The following is a 19219-nucleotide window of genomic DNA, read 5'->3' as shown; positions in this document are numbered from 1 at the left end:
TGTCATGCGCATCTCATCAGTAAAGCCGGTTCTGTGATTAATAGTAAATCTCCACCACGTGCTTTCAGATGGAGCGGCATTTAATACACAGAGCCGTATATAGATCACTGCTATATCTGTTGTAATTAATGTTGTAATTAATTTATAGCATTAACAAGATGACCCGTTGAATTCATTTTGGGAGCGATGACTGATTGAATGTATTTTTAGTCCAGTGCCTGCATATAAGATTAGTATTGACCAAGTTCAGAGGCTGTCATATGTGGATCAACTTACTGTGTTGTGTATTTTCAACAGTTTCAATATGAAAAATAATCTTTATATTGATTCAGTGGATTTATTGCATTTTGAAGGAAAAAAAAGTGTCATGGATTTATTGCATTTTGGGGAAAAAAATAGTACAATTTTATAATAAATCTTTGAAAATCAAAATCTGGATTTGAATTTTTAATGTTATTATAACCTAAAGATGCTATGTAAAAGTTTGAAACAGAAAATAGTGGTTTTCATCTTGCCACTTTCTTGGTAAAGAAAACATTTTTACTCATTAATCAAAATGGATTTATAGCATTTTGGAACCAAACTCTTCATGTATATATTTATATTCATATAATTTATATTATATATAAATATATTTCAAATATAAACATAACATATTTTTCCTAAATATATACATGCATGTGTGTGTGTGTTTTTATATACATAATAAATATACACAGTAGGGCTGTCAAAATGACTGAAAAACTAAATTAAAATGTTCTACTTAAATATTATCAAAATTCGAATTATATTCGAATTTAAAAGGCATAATTTCAGTTAGGGGAAAAAAAAGCTTTTGGCTTCTCTCCTGAGGCCACAAGAGGGCGCATCGTGCAAAATATTATGCACGTTTCTTCAAAGCGTAATAAAATAACACGACTATCTTTGAAAAAAAGTGCATAATGTTTAAAATAATGTTTATAAACCATATATAAGTAATAAAGTTGCTTAAACAATTAGAAAAAAAATAGCACCATGCATGTATGTATAGTTTAATACAAAGGACCGAAAACCAATCACAAAGAGTAGGCTACTTTCTTCATTTAAAAACATGAGATACAGTGGGGTGGGGAAAGACCGCCATTAAGTCTTGAGACATGTTTTTTAAAAGTTGAACTTACATTAATTTTACATGGCTTTCTAAACATGCCGCTCTCTTGTGCCAGACACGAGTGCAACGCTGATAGATGTCCCTCTAGAAAATGTGATAAATATGCATTCTGTGTGAACGGCTTGGTTTCAGTTTTGATGTAAACAACATCTTCTCCACACTGATGCTCTCATTTTCCGCAATATATTGAATGAACAACGTAGCAGTGCCGCATCTAGTGGGTTCAACTGGATAGGCTAACAAAAGCAATGACACTTACATCGTCGTCGCATTTCGTGCGCCACTGATAAGGCTGCCTGACGGCTGACGCAGGCCTAAAATTCGAATGCAACGTGATATTTAAAAATAATATACAGTATGCATAAAGTGACAGATTTTGTTCAGAATTAAATGCTTGCATACTGCATACTATGATGTATGCTGTATGCATATACTGTATATTGCTTTTTTTAAATATGTAAAGAAGTATGCATTATGCAATGGTAAACAAACAGTACTATACTATGTTGCTGTCACATGACCTCAATATATTGTAGTTTCAACCCACCCAGCTGTCAATCCAAATATGCTTTAAAATGTCTTAACTGGCACATAATAGTGTGTCAAAAATTCCATTGCATTCAGCACACTAGAAACTGTAAGATCTTTGCATTATGGGACACAGTGCTCCATGCATACAGAGGATTTGCATACTGTGCACAGTATAAGCATGAATTATTAATGCATACAATGTCAGTAACAAATCAATAATGCAAACGCTTGCTCTCTTTGACTTTCAGGATGGTTGATGTTGGGGGTCAGAGGTCAGAACGCAGGAAGTGGATCCACTGTTTTGAGAATGTGACGTCCATCATGTTCCTGGTGGCTCTGAGCGAGTACGATCAGGTTCTAGTGGAATCGGACAACGAGGTAAGCGATTCATTTATTATAGACGTGTTTATCTTTACACTGCACTCTATCCTTACACTATTTCACATACTGTTTCTATGCAAAGCAAGTTTAGTTATATAGTACCATTCATACACAATGGTAATTGAAAGTGCTTTACATAAAAGGTTTTAAAGATAATCCTAAAAAATGCATAAGAAATAAAAAATCAATAGAAAGTTGGAAATAAAAATGGATAAAAAATTTAATTAAAATATTAAAGCTAATTTTAAGGAATAGTAGACCATATTCAGTATAAAACTGCAGTAAGCAGCATATAGCTGCTGCTTGAAGACCAACAGTGTAAACATTTCTACATCTTTCATAAATGCTAGTTCTGGACTCAAGGCTCTAAAAGCTTTTATATTATTGGTTGGTGAGTTTTACTGTGCATTTTGACATATATGGCGATCCACTCTTTGTGTCTGTGTTCAGAATCGTATGGAGGAGAGCAAGGCTCTGTTCAGGACGATAATTACATATCCATGGTTCCAAAACTCTTCTGTCATCCTCTTCCTCAACAAGAAGGACCTGCTGGAGGAGAAGATCTCCTACTCCCACCTGGTCGACTATTTCCCAGAGTTCGATGGTATGTTGTTGTTTTTTTGTTGTACGGTGATTTTCATGTACACTGGTTTAATGCAAACAGTACCAATGTATGCATGTGTTTTATTAGCTATTGATGTCATTAGCTTTTCTGTGACATGTTTGAAAGGCCACTATAGAGCGTAACAGCAGTGAAAATGTTGGTTAGAATCAACAAAAGGTCATGGAAATGTCTATTGTCAATACATTTTATAAACTCTACATCACTCTTCAAAAGTTTTGGGTAGTAAATTAATGCTTTTATTCAGCAAGGATGCATTACAAAAGTGACTGTGAAGACATTTATAATGTCTAAAGATTTTTATTTCAAATAAATTATTTAGATTCGTCAAAGAATCCTCGGAAAAAGTTTCAATTGTTTGTGAAAACCCTGATCTTTTTTTAACTAATATTAATGTGTAATATTTCTTGAGCAGCAAATCAGCATATAAAAATAATTTTTTGAAGGATCATGTGACACTGAAGACTGGAGTAATGATGCTGAAAATTCAGCTTTGCATCACAGGAATAAATTACATTTTAAAATATATTCACATAGAAAACTGTTATTTTAAATTGTAATAATATTTCACAATATTACTGTTTTTACTGTATTTTTGATCCAATAAATGCAGCCTTGGTGAGCAGAAAAGACTTCTTTCAGAAACATTAAAAAATCTTACAAGCCCCATTTTGAACACAAGTATGTCTTAAGTGAGACATTTCTCAATGTCAATTTTTGTTCCAAATCAAATTATATGTGATTCATGTTGGAGCTGGTTGGTTTGATTCGTGGGGAGCAAATTAATAGGAAAGATGAACTTTTTCAGGTCTTCTGAAGTGTTTAACTCCATTTACACATTGTTTTGTAGGGCCCCAAAGGGATGCCCAGGCCGCACGGGAGTTCATCCTAAAGATGTTTGTGGATCTGAACCCCGACAGCGACAAGATCATCTACTCGCATTTCACCTGCGCCACCGACACGGAGAACATCCGCTTCGTGTTCGCGGCGGTGAAAGACACCATCCTGCAGCTAAACCTGAAGGAATACAACCTGGTGTGAGACGTGCGACGAGTCCAACACATGAATCAGCATAGAACAGGCACCCACAGAGCGTGCGCACACCTACGTCCACACCCCACACACACACGCACACATACATGCATGCATCATGTACACTTTCAGAAACACGGTTCTTTTGATTTCTCTTTCCCAGCTTCCAGAGTTTTTCTCTTTCTGTCCAGCGGAATCATAACAGACGTGTCCTGCTCGTCATTTGTTTTTTATTTGTTTGCCAAAGTCTGTCCTCTCATCCCCGGCAGCTCTCGTCAAAGGCCTCTTTCCCTTTTATCAAATTTGACCACCGAAATAAAGTGGCTCGGATTTGACAAAGGGCGTTAGACTCCGACTCGCCGCTCCAACGTTCGCGTATTTCATGGAAATGTTGGATTGGCGGAGCTACGATGAGAATGATCTGTGATACGCTGGCCTGAAAAACTGGAAGTGACATTCCTTCCCCTTTCCTGTACTATCACTCGCTCCAATCACGTCATCTGCTCCGAGCGTTTCTCGGGAATTCTGCCTGGATGAATGGAAAAATTTGGTTTTCACAGCCCGGCAAAAAGAAAAAAAAAAAAAAAAAAAAAAAAAAAAAAAAAAAACACAACATACTTACATGGACACATGGACTAGTGCTGTGGTGCCGGAAGTTCCGAAACGGATCCTTCTAGAATTCCGAGGATTCCGGCGGATTCTAGAATCCAGTGGGTTCCAGCGGGTTCCACTGATGCTGTGGAGAACCTGTCACTCGCAGAGATGATTCTCTCGACGAGGCTAGTCTTCAACGCGCATCGATGAATGTAAACTTCATGTGAGAGCATCGCAAATGCAAAAAAAAAAAATTATGACAAAAAAATCCTAAAAAAATGATAATGAACGAAAATAGTATAAGAATGCCTATATAAGCAAAACGATACAAAGCACGCAAGGGAGAGATGAAACTAATTAAATCTGTGTATATTGCTGAGATTATCATTTTAAAAACTTTTTAATGATAAGTAACTATAGCTACTTCTACTGCTATCGAATATAAAGTAAATTATAACAGCAGTCGAATTATTGATGGGTAAGAGACAACGTTAAAGATTTTTAAATGTGCGCAAAACAGGATTACACATTTACGATAGGTATTGTTCTGCAGATTTCCACATTTAACGTTGAAAATGATTGCATTGCTTCCTTCCCCCATGGTTATGTTTTATTCTCCTTCCTGGTTTCGTTTTAATTTCGCAATCTAAAAAAGTAGTTTCGGAGTGAGCGATTATCCTTTTCCGCTCATGAACAGATGATCCAGGCCGCAGACTCGCGGGTATCGTCGTCGTCTAGCGGCACGGGTGCACACAATCCATTATTTGTTTACGCAGTTTTTAAACTGTCATAACGTAACTTCTTCGGTCGACAATTTCAAGAATTTCGCACGAGCTCCGGGGGAGGGTCGCGGGAGGATGGGGTCAGGGGGACAGGAAAGCATTTATGCGCTGAAGTTAATTGATTGTGTATATTTATATTTGTAAATACGTATACACATTGTTGCTTATGTACAAAACATCTGTGGTACACTATCTTTGGCAAAAAAGAAAAAAAATCACTTTTTCGTAATTGTGTACGGTTCTGTTGGTTTTCTTATGAATTACAATATTATTGATACTGTGATTCTTTGTTTTAATTTTTGATTTTTCTTTTTTGGTCACTATGAATACGTCAAATGATATACCCATAGCTGTACCTGACGGTAACGTGTGGAGGACGGACGTGATGAGCAATAGTCTAGAGCAGACTTTGGAAAGCGTTTGGAAACTTCGGAGACGGATAGGGAAACAGCCTCCTCCACTGTGTGAATGTTATATAGCATAAAAATAAAAATATGATTTTTAAGCAAAAGAAAAAAATTATTAAATAAAGAACGTTTTATTTATATAATTTATGGACCAGATCTGAAGTTGTTGATCATTTGAATGCTATTGTTTCCTCTTTCCTATTTGAAGCACTCCCATGTTATGAGACAGAAATAGGAGGCTAGTGTCTGTACTGCTGTATAAACCTCCGTTATGGATAAAATTATCAGCCTTTCTTTTTTTCTTTTTTTTCTATTATATTTTTTTCCCTCGAACACACAATATATTGTACTATAAATATTCTCCCTAACCACACTTTTCACGTTCCTACAGATTTTTTTTTTTTTTTATTGTTAAATTTCCAAATGATGTTTAGGTGAAGTGCTTAAAAACAAACATAGGAAATATACCATATGAAAATAGACAGCTTTTTATCTGTGATTGAAGATCTATTTGGTCGACGCTTGCAAGTAGTGACTTTTCCTTTCGATTCTGATTTCATTTCGATTTCTTTATAAATTCACAGCTTGTTTCCTTCGTTGTGTATGTGATGCACAGATAGAAAAAAGTGTTCTACGGTTCTTTTACAGTCGATATTTTATACAGGTGACGTTTCATTCATTTTCATCAAGGGCTACGAAAAACACGCCACATGAAAACCAGAAATGATTGGTCATAGTTCAAAGTGTGATTCAGTACTGGGAGAAACGCGATCAGAAATGCACCCATTCCGCCAAACACTCATGCATTATTCATTATTTTATCACTTTTGCTGCCATGCATCTGATTTAATCACTTGCCACGGTCATCGGACGCACTACTAGAGAAGCAAACTCCCAAACGCTTTCTTGATGGATATAAAACCTGACGTGTTATTTGTAAACTGGACCCGTGTAATTCAGTGTTTAAAGGCGGGCGTACACGGTGCGATTCTGAAGGTCGGAACGTCGTGAGCTCTGGCACATGTCACGATTGAGTTTATCTGAAAATCGTACGGAGGCAGTCTCACACGACACGAATTTACTACGATTTTACAAACTCTGACGTAAGCATTACGTTTCGCGCCATTCATAAAAATATGGATTCTGAGGACGAAATAGTTTTCTTTGTGGCAGGCGGTTTGTTACGTCCAAAAAAAAACTATAAACGAAGACCAAGGACATGGCAAAAACAAAAAAAACGCAGACTAAAGGACATGGCAAAGAGAATGGCTGAAAAGCAGAGAAAAGCATGGACTTTCTGTTCTTCATAAAGAACTCGAGGGAGTAGGCCATTTCTGAATTTCTGCTGGTTTTGCCGGAAATACAACAGGCATATTCATTCATAAAGCTGAGCGGCAAATTTGGCACATTCAGAATAACAAATTAAAAAATAGAACTGTATAATTAAACAAATTATTATAGACTATATGGTTTTTGTCATCTTCTGATTGGTCAACTTCAGATGGATCGCCAAATCGTCTCGTTCAACCGCACATACGCCACGAATTTAAACCGACAGCATCCGATTTTTTTTTGACATGTTTGAAAATTATCGGGAGGACGGGAGGTGCTCGTAACGTCTCAAATCGGCCCGTATTTCTTCTCACACGGTACGAGCCGCGACCATGCGAGCATCTGCGATTTTCTCGCCTGCGAGCTCGTACGACAGCAAAAATCGCACTGTGTACGCCCGCCTTAAGTGGGGTTTGGAAATGTCACACCATTTTGTAAATCCTGCAGTGTTTTCTTCGCTGTTCGTAGTGAGTTAGATTTGAAGAAACTGATGAAAGAAGCAAACTGAAATACTATCATTTTGATGTTCGTCTTACTCTAAAGTGTTCAAACGGATCTTAGTTTACTGCGACTTTCGAGGTTCACTATGAGAATGTGTTGCTTTGTTTTATCAAGAAAAAACAAAGGGGGCGTTATTCGGCGCAGCTTGATTGTTCTTAATGCACTTTTTGGTTTTCCCGTGCCACAAGGCAAACGCTTCGAGCTGCAGGCCGACCATTCGAGCTACATATATCTATAAATGTGCCAGTCCCAGAAGTCTCGTATTTGACGTTCCCTCAAAATCCTCTACCTCTGTGAACCGTGAGATGTTTTTCGGGCATTTTAGGATCGGTAGTCACGTGACAAGCACACTTTTAAGTCCGTAGGGCACAGTCAGTGAGGTTGGAGGCCAAACTTTGTTCATTTATTAGATCTTGCCAATGACCCGCATGTAAACAGGGCAAAAACAACACCTTTCTCAGGCCAAAGCAATCTTCCTAACAGGCCCGCCAAGTGGTACGTGGAAAATAGCGTCCGTCCCATGGCTTTTGTTTCAGTTCTGCAAGTGAATAGACATATCAGTTATGAAGGCTTTGGCTGTTCTGGGTAACAGTTTGGATATCATTTAGGCTAGGAAATACCATATACAAAGCATAAATGCTTGAGCAAAGCATTGCAAACATGTCTTGTTGATAATCCTCAGCACTCAAGAGGGCGCTAGAGTTTCCTTCAAGTGTCTGTGCCATTATACCGGATGTTATTATTCCTGAAAAGGAAGATTGGCTGTGGATGTTGCTTTTGTGGCAGCCAATTGCACTGTGTTCACTTTTGACTTATCCGGCTCGAAAAAAAATCTTACGCATTCCTATCTTTCTCTAGTGTGCATAAAATAAAGTCGCTTGCTTCTTGAGTTCTGTGTCTTGAGTTCTCATGATGGTTGTGATTCAGTTCAATGACTCTTTGCATTTGAGTGCTTGTAAGACTCGCTTAGTGAGATGCAATGAACACATAAGCGTATTGATGTAGTCAGATTTGCTGGCCCATTGCAGACAACAGAGCGAGACGATTATGTTATTTCCATGCAAGCATGTTTACTGGTACGGTTAGGTGCATCTGTGTGGTGGACGGTCGAATGGTTGACGTCCTGACCCAATGAAACAGTCATTAAAATGTGATTTCTGCTTTTCATCCCCTGTTCTTTCATTGTAATGCATTGCCTGAAAGCTGTTATTTCCAGGACCACTTGATCATGTACATTTTATTTGGGTTTTCTCATTCATTCTTTTTCTGCTTCTTTGTTCCCTTTTATTTTGTAATTATACCAAATTTAAATGTTGTATAATATTGTGCGTGCCAATGCCCTTCTCTGAGACTGACTCATAACAAGTGCCAATTGTTGTCCAAATCACATGCGGACTGTGAAATTAGACACGGTCCCCTTTTAAAAATGAGTAAAACACTAAAGAAGAGGGTAAATAGATTTACTTTGTATTTAAGTTAGAAGATAAACTGCTGTTTTTCCTCTTTTCCTTAACACTAAAGAAGAGGGTAAATAGATTTACTTTGTATTTAAGTTAGAAGATAAACTGCTGTTTTTCCTCTTTTTCCTTTTTTTTTTTTTTTTTAAGGAATTGTAATTATTAAAGCATGTGCTCTTTGTCCAGGTGGGAGTTGTGGGCTCAGACATACATCGAAATCCTCAAGACGAGAGAACATAGTGGAAATTTATTTTACAGCATTCTTGCCATATTTTATTGTTGTTTTTATTTGTATTCGTTTCATTTCAACCACTGTTGCCTGAACCTCATTCAAACATGGAAATGATTTTCATAACCGCCTTCTAAAAAAAAAAAAAAAATTATAAAGTATCTGTTTTAAATTTAAATAAATTTGTTCCTATACTTGCTGATGGTCTTGTAACTTGTTTTCTGTGCAGTGCCTGAAATGCTGAAGTGTTAAAAACCTGCTTTTAAAAAGAGGTTTCAAATGAAAGTCATTTAGTTTTATCTGCATTATAATTTCGGCACATAAAGTCCCTCATGCCCTTTATTTTCAATTGTTTGCCAAATATGGTTTAGCTTTTTGTCCAGAAGGAGGCACATAGAGATTGCATTAAGGAAAATATCTAAAATACATAAATATTAAAAACATTATATTATATTAATCCAAGGATGTTGTCTTCAACATACACCTGTAATATCTCCTCTATTAGAGGTATTAATAAATAACATGTTCAATACAGTGGAAATGCTCCCATGGGTGCAGTTGCTATTATTGCAGGTTGGAGTTGCTGTACACTTAGCAGGAACAAAAGCAGCGCAATTCCAACACCTTCCACCGACAGAACACACTTCCGGCTACTGTCATTTCATCCATTTGACATCTTAAAATGGGCCTCCTGAGCGCCACCTTAAATCCCGCATGCGAATGTACCAAAGTACGAATCCTACTACGATAAAGGATTGTCTCATGAATATTAATGACGCAACGTGGCGTTCGCCCCCTACGCCTTTCGGATTGGCTGCAATGCAAACTGGTCTAAATATAAAATTACTTCACTCTAGATATAGAAAAAAGGTTTATTAATGAATACAAACTGGATGATTTTCCCAAATACACCTTCCTAAAATAAATATTAATAATAATATTACTTAGTAATAGTATAATATTACCTACATATACAGTTACTGCAAGACACATTTATTTTGAGATGTTAAGTGGGTGTCAGAAATATACAAAAATATATATTTGGGTCGCCAAAGAAGTGCAAAATAAAACAATGAAACAAAAAATCTCTCACAAATAAAAAACAACAGATTTAATATTTAGCATCGGAGACCCAGGAGCAAGCCAGACCACTCATTGAATATTAATTAGATGATGTAAATGTACGCTCCCGGAAGGTTGCTAGGCAACGCGCACACGGCGTAATTAATATTCATGAGGAACGCCTTTCCCGTAGTAGAATCCGTAATTTGGCGTCTTGCTTCACACATGAGTCCGTCCTTACGAGTCCTGAAGCGGCGGAAGAGGCATGATTTTCCAAGCGCAGGCTGCTCTTTCACCGCCTTAAACCAGGCAGACGCGAGACTAGCGAACACGCGACCAGATTTAGACGTTTTTTCCTCATTTTCAAACGCATTTTGCTAATTTCCTGCAGTATAAACGTATTTATTAGCTTTAGCCAGGTAGCTTGTTTTTGGAAATCGGACAAGTATGATCAGCCTGGCTGTGGATTAATCGGCCTGTTTCGATAGAAGATTCATTTTTCTCTTGTGAAACCGCAATGTCACATACTGTAGTAAAAATAGCCTGTTGTTTTTGTTATTCCAAAAGCAGAGCTGTCTGAAGTTGAGGTAGGTTTGTAAAGCTGAACAAAATCCAGGAATTCACAGCCAGGAAATCTGTTCAGGAGAGCAGACTAAAGCCCTTTCTGCCTTTCTGACTCATCAGTTTAGACCACATCAAGGCCGAACAAAGAGGACATCCATCCAAAGCCTTTTCATTTCATCTTCAGAGAGAGAAAGCTGAAAAACAGGCTGATATGATGTTTCCACAAGCCAGACACTCGGTAAGTGTCTCGTTCTTCGTTCGTGCTGATTGTCACACAGCAGGTGTTGTGTATGGAAGCATATAGGTAGCGAAATTCAATTTAAAATGCATTTACTTTTGCACCAAACTTTGCACGTATAGGTAATGGAAAATGTAAATTTAAATACAGAAATACAATGCCATTTTGAATATTGCGTTGCCATTTTGAATATTGCATTGCCATTTTGCATATTGCATTTTAAATTGAATTTCGCTACTTATATGCTTCCATAGTTGTGGACATTGTATCACTTGATGTATTTTACGGATGATACCAACGCAAAAGTACCATTTTATTTATATCTATAATGTTTTGTGGACATGAACCCTCATAATAACATGTTTTTTGACGACACACCATGGTAATACCATGTTTTTGGAAATGGTACAATGGTAAAACGTGCCATGGCAATACCATTGTTTGTAGATATATCCCTTTACAAAAATGTACTTTGGCAGTACCATGGTACAGTGATGGCATCAGATGGCACTTACCCTTATGTATGAAATTCATGCTTTTTGTTGTATTCTTTAAAATGTGCTGGCTTTACATGTAAATACCATGCTATTTGAATATGCTAATGATTCAGTGTCATGAAATTATCATTTGTACCGTGGTACCATTGTTACTGCCACAGTATGGCGGTAATATTTTTTATAAGGGGTCATCCTGAGCTTTTCTGTTGTACCAGTCAAATAGTAACTGATAATAACAATTGTTTATTGTATACAATTGGTTATTGGTGATAATTGTTAAATTGTGTGTGTGTATATGTGTGTGTGTGTGTGTGTGTGTGTGTGTGTTTGTGTGTGTATTAGGGTTGGGCAAATTAACGCATTATCGCATTAACGCATTAATTGATTAACACTGACAATTATTTTATCACGCATTAACGCAGTTTTTTTATTATTATGAGTCCGTTGCTCACTGGCTCTGAATAGAGTGGGGGAACTATGACGTCACTTTGTAGGCCGATCGGCTGTTAGCATCGCACTGGTTCCCTCGACAAAAAGCCAATAGGATTTTTCCATAGGTTTTTGGATTATCGCAAAAAATAAGCTCTGTGTTCAGTCATAGTTCATGAAACTTACACGTTTTGTCCATCAAGATAATCTTCACAAAATAATACAACTTTTATGAATTTTGATGCCTAAATAAAAGCGCCAGAACTTAAAAGCTAAACTTATGGCTATAAACGAACTACAGCACGACGGTCACTCACCTTCAACGTCACCACCAGCATGCTCCCGACTACTTTTTCCAACTTATTTTTAACATGTTCAGTGAAAAGGATTTAGTCTGTATATGAATTTTAATCCACGCTACATAAACCTTTTCATATAAACTGGAATAAATGCAAAACTAGAGCCAAACTAAAACTGAAATGAGACATTAGTAATAAATAGTGTAGTGAATAAATGAAATAATCATAACTAAAAGACATATGAAAGTACATATTTCTGTACATTTCGAAATAAGGTGCATTAAAAGTCAATAAATCCTTGATTAATATGAATATTTGCATTAAAAACGTGTCTCCACGTACTATTCAATGAAATTCTAGTGCATTTCATCTATTAAATAACAGCAGAGTGAACGAGTTTTTGGCTACGGTAAGATTAAACTTATTTTAGTGAATAAAGTACCACATTTCAGCTATTATTTTGTTAGGATGGGTACACAATGTTATTTTATCCTTGCTTCTAGAAAATCCTCAATCTATATGCTTCCTAACCGCTTCATGTGGCCGTAAACATTTAATTTTAACGTGGCTTTAAGCACTATGCATCGTAAAACTTTCACTTTCACTGCGACTAAGCCGGTAAATGTGGTGTTTACATGGAATAATCATATGAGTTTACTTTATGGTGCGAACCCAGAGTCTCTGTATCAGTAGGAAAGCGATAAAATGCACATCTTCCAACCGAAGACTTGTGTTGCATTTCGGAGCAAAGCAAAAAAACATTGTCGAACAACAATATAAAATGCGGGAAACTATGAATTGGTTATTCTACAATTAAATGTACTATAAATTATACTACAATTGGAAAATACTGTAAATTGATCAACTGTTCGGCATGATGACGTTTAATGTCTCCGACAATGCCTGTAGTCCCATTTAGCAACTTATTAGTAACTGTCTTTTTTTAAGAAACGTAACAGTTTTAAAAAATCACGAGTGGGGTGATTTTATCTAAGATACGTGAAAGTATCTTGAGCTTGTGTGAACCACGGACCTTATTTTAGGGGATTTAACCAAACTCCCATTCAAAAAACGCATTGACTCTGGGACGATGGAACCGGAAGTGCTAAAATGCTAACTCACTTCCGGGGTTTTGCCAACAAAGTGACATCATAGTTCCACCACTCTATTGGCTTTCACATCTTGTCAGTATAGGGCGCTGGTACTATGAAAAGGTTCCCGCGGTGCGAAAGGCCCTTATAAGTTCTTTGATAGAGTGGGGGAACTATGACGTCACTTTGTAGGCCGATCGGCTGTTAGCATCGCACTGGTTCCCTCGACAAAAAGGCAATAGGATTTTTCCATCGGCTTTTGGATTATCGTAAAAAATAAGCTCTGTGTTCAATCATAGTTCATGAAACTTACACGTTTTGTCCATCAAGATAATCTTCACAAAAATAATATAACTTTAGAATTTTGATGCCTAAATAAAAGCACTAGAACTTAAAAGCTAAATTTATGGCTATAAACGAACTACAGCACGACGGTCACTCGCCTTCAACGTCACCACCAGCACGCTCCCGACAACTTTTTCCAACTTAATTTTAACATGTTCAGTGAAAAGGATTTAGTCTGTATATGAATTTTAATCCACGCTACATGAACCTTTTGTGAACATTGTGAAAATGAGCCTCTGAATGCATCAATTTACTAATATTTATCAATCCAGTGTCATTAATTCCAGTGGAATGTTAATTTATGCAAGATTTTTGCATCTAAATTTGCATCAAAGTTCACCTCAGAGACATATTAGAAGACATCTTTGTATATTAATAAATTTTGCATTGCTATTTCATTGCATTTACCTCTTACTATGTTTATTTCTTGTTCTCTGGCAGCTTTATTTCAGATATTTGGTCTGCATCTCATGATTCAAATGTCAGGTTTGCAGGTAGCATGTCTAAATGATAGTGTTTCTGGTTCAGGTAGAGTCAGAGATGTTTGTTTGCACACCAGTTGCCTGGTTCCCTCCCTGTAGAGGCATAATTGTGTTGTTTCCATGAATTGTTCCTGTGCACACAGTGGGCAGCTTGTGTTAATGAATCCCCAGTCATTATTTTGTTTGCACTCAAGCCTAATTGCCTTTTCCCCCCGTGCACACAGACGTATGGGAACACACAAACATGGGAACACTAAATGAAAACCTCACAAGTGGGTGGATTTGGGGGTTTCTTTAATTGAGGCCTTTTTGCTATTCAGAGAGTAGATTTGGGAGAACATTTCAGTCTTCAGCTAGCTTGGGATGTGTGAGAAAGGGACATTCTGACACTTGAACCCATGAAACTGATATTTTGGCGCTTTTCCACTGCGTGGTACGACTCGGCTCGGTACGGCTCAGTACGGTACGGCACGGCTCGGTTTGCGTTTCCACTGCAGTTTAGTATCGCTTTAGAGTGGGCGGGATTATTCACATGTCATTATAGTTGCGCCGCCTCTACTGCCGCGACTCCTAAAAAACTTTTTCATTCCGCGTCGCCCCATCAAGCTCTCACTGGATCCGCTCCTCTGCTATCAACGAGAGCAACGTCTGTACTTCCTCAACAGGGGGAACAGCCACTTTCTGGTTGTTAAAAAAAGGTGCGCTCGTTCAAAACAGTTGCATTCGATCCTTCGCTGGCTGTGCTGATTTAAATCTAGCGGTTCTTTTGTGTTTATGTCGCAAGTTCAGTGACGCAGGTAGTGACGATTCTCTCCGGCCAATCCGTGATCAGCAGAGTTTACACGTCACGTTTTGGTAACGGTACGGTTCCTTGGAACCCCAACCGAAGTGGTACTAAAAAAAGTACCAGGTACCAGGTACTGTACCCAGTGGAAAACCCCCCAAAAGTGAGCCGTACCGTGCCGTACCATGCAGTGGAAAAGCGCCATTTGAGTCTGAGAAACGTCCTGAAACATTTCCTGATTCCTATATTTCATATTTGATTTTGAAGTATGTTAATGAGGGTGTTTTCTGTTGGTATTGATTTAGCCTTATGTAGTTTCATGAAGTGTCACTTAAAACTACAACATGTTCAAAGCATTTTTGTGTATTCTCAGCACCTTGTCCAGAAATCTTAAAGGAACCTGAATGCCAATGAAATTTTTTCGTAATTTGAAACTAGTCCTCCTAATAAGATCAAACAAGAATACCATTAAATAAGATCTCATTGTATTATTATTTATTTGCTTTATTTATTATCTTTTTTATTATATAACAAATATTATATTATTTACAAATTATTATATTATTATCCAGGTGGATGCTGCACACTGGTGGTGGTTGAGGAGAGACCCCCCACATGATTGTAAAGCGCTTTGGGTGTACAGCAATACACAATAAAGTAGGGCTGAACAATTAATTCCATTGGTGATAATATTGCGATATGAAAAAAATGCGATTTTTCAATCGCAGAGGCTGCGATTACACTCGGTCACGTGACACGCGAGAGTAAAGAGGTGTGTTCAACTTGAAGATCGATCGGTGTATGACATCAAAGTATGGCGAGAGATAGCATAAGGAGACGTCCGCGCTCTCTTTTAGCTCTTGCAGTACTTTGATGACACACACCGATCGGTCTAAGCAGCGCTGCTTCAAGTCGAACACATCTAAGCAGTCTTCAGAGGAAGCATCAAGTTAATATATATAATAAAAATAAATAAAATATATTCTTAAAATAATAATTTGTCATTATAATGTCAGTTTATTTAGTTTGTAGAGAATCTTGGTTTAATCCTATTAGGATTGTTTTCCAAAGTATGACATTTCTTTAGCATCATTTTTTGTTGTTGTTGTTGTTGACAAAGCTCTAGTGTCTTAAAACAACAGATTAATACCTCAACAGTGAAAAATGACCACATTACAGTCGTTAATTTGACATGTCTTATATTGCCGCTGGTGAATTCTTAAGTACACTGACCAAACTTTGATCTTAAGCCTCTGAGATTTCAGCAGAAGTGGGAATCGGCCGGAGATTAAATGTGGGATCCCAAATCTTGGATTAGGAGTTAGAGCCGACTGCTCCGTTTAATCTCAGCCTCTAAGATTTACTGTGTTCTCTGGAATTCTGGATCTTCGGAATCAGTTTGACTTATCAAACCTCTAACGTTACTTAAAAACAGACTTTTGGTCGATAGATTTAATAACTTGTTGTGGGACAAATCCTTCACAGAACTAGGAAGGGAAGGATATTTTGCTGCAAACAGCGGCGCTTGTGCTCACAGTCAGGATCGAGAATGAAAAACATGCCATTCTGAATGAAGTGTTTGTGAAACCATTACTCTTAATCCAATTGTTGGTCCTTTTCGGCTTGTAAAAATCAGTCAGACCCAGTGGATTATGGGTAGGGATTACGGTTTCAGATGGGTTTGGTGACCGTAAGCAGCTCTTCGTCAGATTGTGTTGACCATCCTCATCCATCCTCTCTCCCTCTGAACTCTTCAGCTCAGTGGAGATAATGGACAAAACCAGGCTCCATTTCTCTGAATTCAGCAGCCGTCTTGCATTTTGTCTTCAAGGAACATTAGTTTTTCCTTTTTCTTTTTCATAAAATCTAAAAAATGATGGTTCCAATTAGCTCCTGCTTACCTGTGGTTATGTGCCAAAGTGAAGTACTTAGTGTTAAGGGTTTGTTCAAGTCTCTGGCCCTAAGTTTGAGCAGTAACAACAGTGATGCTTGACTTGGCAAACACTACAAGGATTTTACAGTCTGATGCCATAAAGAACCTGCTTAACTTCCACAAAGAACCTTTTATACTCTAGTGCTTTAGAAAATTATCTACATACTGGTGCATTAAAGAATCCAGAAATCAAAACCCTGATTTGAAGAACCTATAACGAATCATCAAGAGCTTTAGAAGTATCCAAAGAACCATATAACGTTACATGGTTGTTCGAATATCCGTTATTCTTAGTGTGATGATTCATCAGGAGATTCTCAGAAACGCTGATTGTAGGTCAGTCGTCATCTTCTGGGAAATTGGATGCGAGTGATTCGTGTTCTTTCAGCTTGTTCTTGTGATGTTATAACTGAGCCGTTAGAGATGTAATTGATGCTGTTCTCAACTCATGTTATGATAAAAAAAATTTTTTAATAAAAAGTTCCAGGTTTGCATTGTTTGTAACATTTTGTGATTATTATTTATCACTGACTATATAATAATAATAATAATAATAATAATAATAATAATAATTTTCATTTAGCAAGAATATTAATTATTATTATTAAATAAAATAAAAAATAAGAAATATTGCCAATATTTCACTTCAAAAAATAGTCAACATTTAAAAATAACTTAGTATTAATAATAAATTAAGAAAATAATAATTACTTAATTTTATTAAGTACTAGGGCTGCCCCCTAATAGTCAATTAATCGTTAGTCGACGAAAAAAGGCTGTCGACCAGTTTTTTTTTTTTCGCTTATTCGCAGAAAAAAAAAAACACAGGAAGTGGCGAAGTCATGCATTCTGCGACGAAAGATCGTTAACAGCTGCTCTATGCGATAATATATACAGTACATCAGCCAGGGCATCCAAACGCTCGCCTTATCATTCATCGACCTCAAATATGGATTATAATCTGAAACATGTAAGTAGTAGCAACTTCACATGGCCGCTCGCTCTAACGTTAACCTATAAAAATGTGCGCTTTTCAGTGTTTGTGCAGAATGAGGAAGCACGTGTCGGTTTGATCACTTGCACTTAAAATTTTTGGGTCATACAAATAGGAGTTACACATCTTTGTAAGCTTTAAAGACTCTTCTTTTATTTGTGTGCAGTCACAATAACAAAAAAACTTTGTGATTTTGTAAAATTATGAAAGCAAACGGGGTGCGCTTGCGCGTTCTGCCATCTCATCACGGTCTTTGAACTTGAGCGCGTCAAATAATAAAACGAAACTCTGTGTATACTTGCCTCAGGCATAAGAAATATAGGCCTATCTATAGAAAGCGAAATGTATGCTTTTAAACGAACCAATTCAGATGGAAAACAACTATTCTCAGGTTATGTGATCTGTATGAAACATTAATAAAGGCGCATCCACTGAGGAGATCGTAAATTCATCACTGCAGCCGAAAATACAAACACTGGTTTATTAACGAATTATTAAAATGTTAAGGCAGTCTCCTTGCTTTTTTTCGTGATGCATTCATAATCATTACTTCTGCCGGTGTGCTGTGTGGCAAACCTTATTCGTGCGCTACATAGGCAATTAAATGCTCATTACTATGATTTATGTTTTATTAATATAAACGTGCGATTAGTCGACTAACCGTTTAACATGAGCAACTACTGGTCGACCAGAAAAATCTTTAGTCAAGGGCAGCCCTATTAATTACTAATATTTATATATATTTTTGTAAAATATTTTTTAATATCAATCTATTTTTTTATAGATTAGATAATAAATAGAAAACAATAAATATTTTATTTTATGAATTACTAATATTTATATCATTTTAAAATATATTTTTAGTATGAATCTATCTGGAACATTTTATTTATTTATTTACTACCTTTGCAATTTAATTTAAAAAATATAAATTAATTTAAACAAACATTTTAGCCTGTTGCTCACCTTGCTGTATTTGTAATACAGTGGCAGTGAATTTTTTGTTTACAAGCAAAACCTCTAAACTTTCTTTTAAAATTGAATCTATTAGTATGAGACTCTCTCTTTCAGACAAACGCATGCGCGCGCACACACACACACACAGCAGTCTGGTTTCATTATGTGTGTATTGTGTTGTGAAGGTGGTCAGGGGTCTGGTAGACATTATTAAGGACAACTGAATTAACAAGACCCCCCTCTCACTACAACACCCCCAACAGAGAGAGAGGTTAATCCCTCCGGCACACACACACACAAGCTTTCATATTCTCTGAAATAATCACACACACATACACACACTTTTGGCTGTTAACTGTGTGTGTGCAACCGCTGCCGCCGCCACACTCCGCCGCTGCTGCTAATGTGTTTGTGAACTGCTGAAAGATCAGTCATACTGTGAAAACACACACATTTATATATATGCTTGCACACATGAGCTTGAGTGTAATTGCGAGACAGTTTTTGTCTGCGGTGCTCAGCCCCC

At 37.1% G+C, this 19219-nt stretch overlaps 2 protein-coding genes across 3 annotated transcripts in view; both read left to right on the top strand.

Moving 5' to 3' along the window:
* The window catches only part of LOC107696027 (guanine nucleotide-binding protein subunit alpha-11-like), a 48649-nt gene extending 42846 nt beyond the window's left edge, over window positions 1-5803 (top strand). Inside the window, exons 5-7 of the mRNA XM_016496164.1 lie at window positions 1930-2059; window positions 2513-2666; window positions 3535-5803. Of these exons, the coding sequence (XP_016351650.1) occupies window positions 1930-2059; window positions 2513-2666; window positions 3535-3725 (475 nt within the window). The 3' untranslated portion in view covers window positions 3726-5803. The remainder of the gene's footprint in view (window positions 1-1929; window positions 2060-2512; window positions 2667-3534) is intronic.
* A 4445-nt stretch (window positions 5804-10248) lies between these two features.
* Window positions 10249-19219, top strand: part of LOC107696010 (amino-terminal enhancer of split-like) — a 22506-nt gene continuing 13535 nt past the window's right edge. For both annotated transcript variants that reach the window (XM_016496155.1, XM_016496149.1), the window contains exon 1: window positions 10249-10882. In XM_016496155.1, coding sequence (XP_016351641.1) covers window positions 10856-10882 — 27 coding nt within the window. In that variant the 5' untranslated portion in view covers window positions 10249-10855. The remainder of the gene's footprint in view (window positions 10883-19219) is intronic.

This window comes from Sinocyclocheilus anshuiensis, unplaced genomic scaffold (genome assembly GCF_001515605.1).
Source record: "Sinocyclocheilus anshuiensis isolate Anshui unplaced genomic scaffold, SAMN03320099.WGS_v1.1 scaffold217, whole genome shotgun sequence".
NCBI lineage: Eukaryota > Metazoa > Chordata > Actinopteri > Cypriniformes > Cyprinidae > Sinocyclocheilus > Sinocyclocheilus anshuiensis.
The sequence above is the reverse complement of the archived record's forward strand: the minus strand, read 5'-3'. Positions and strand labels throughout refer to the sequence as shown.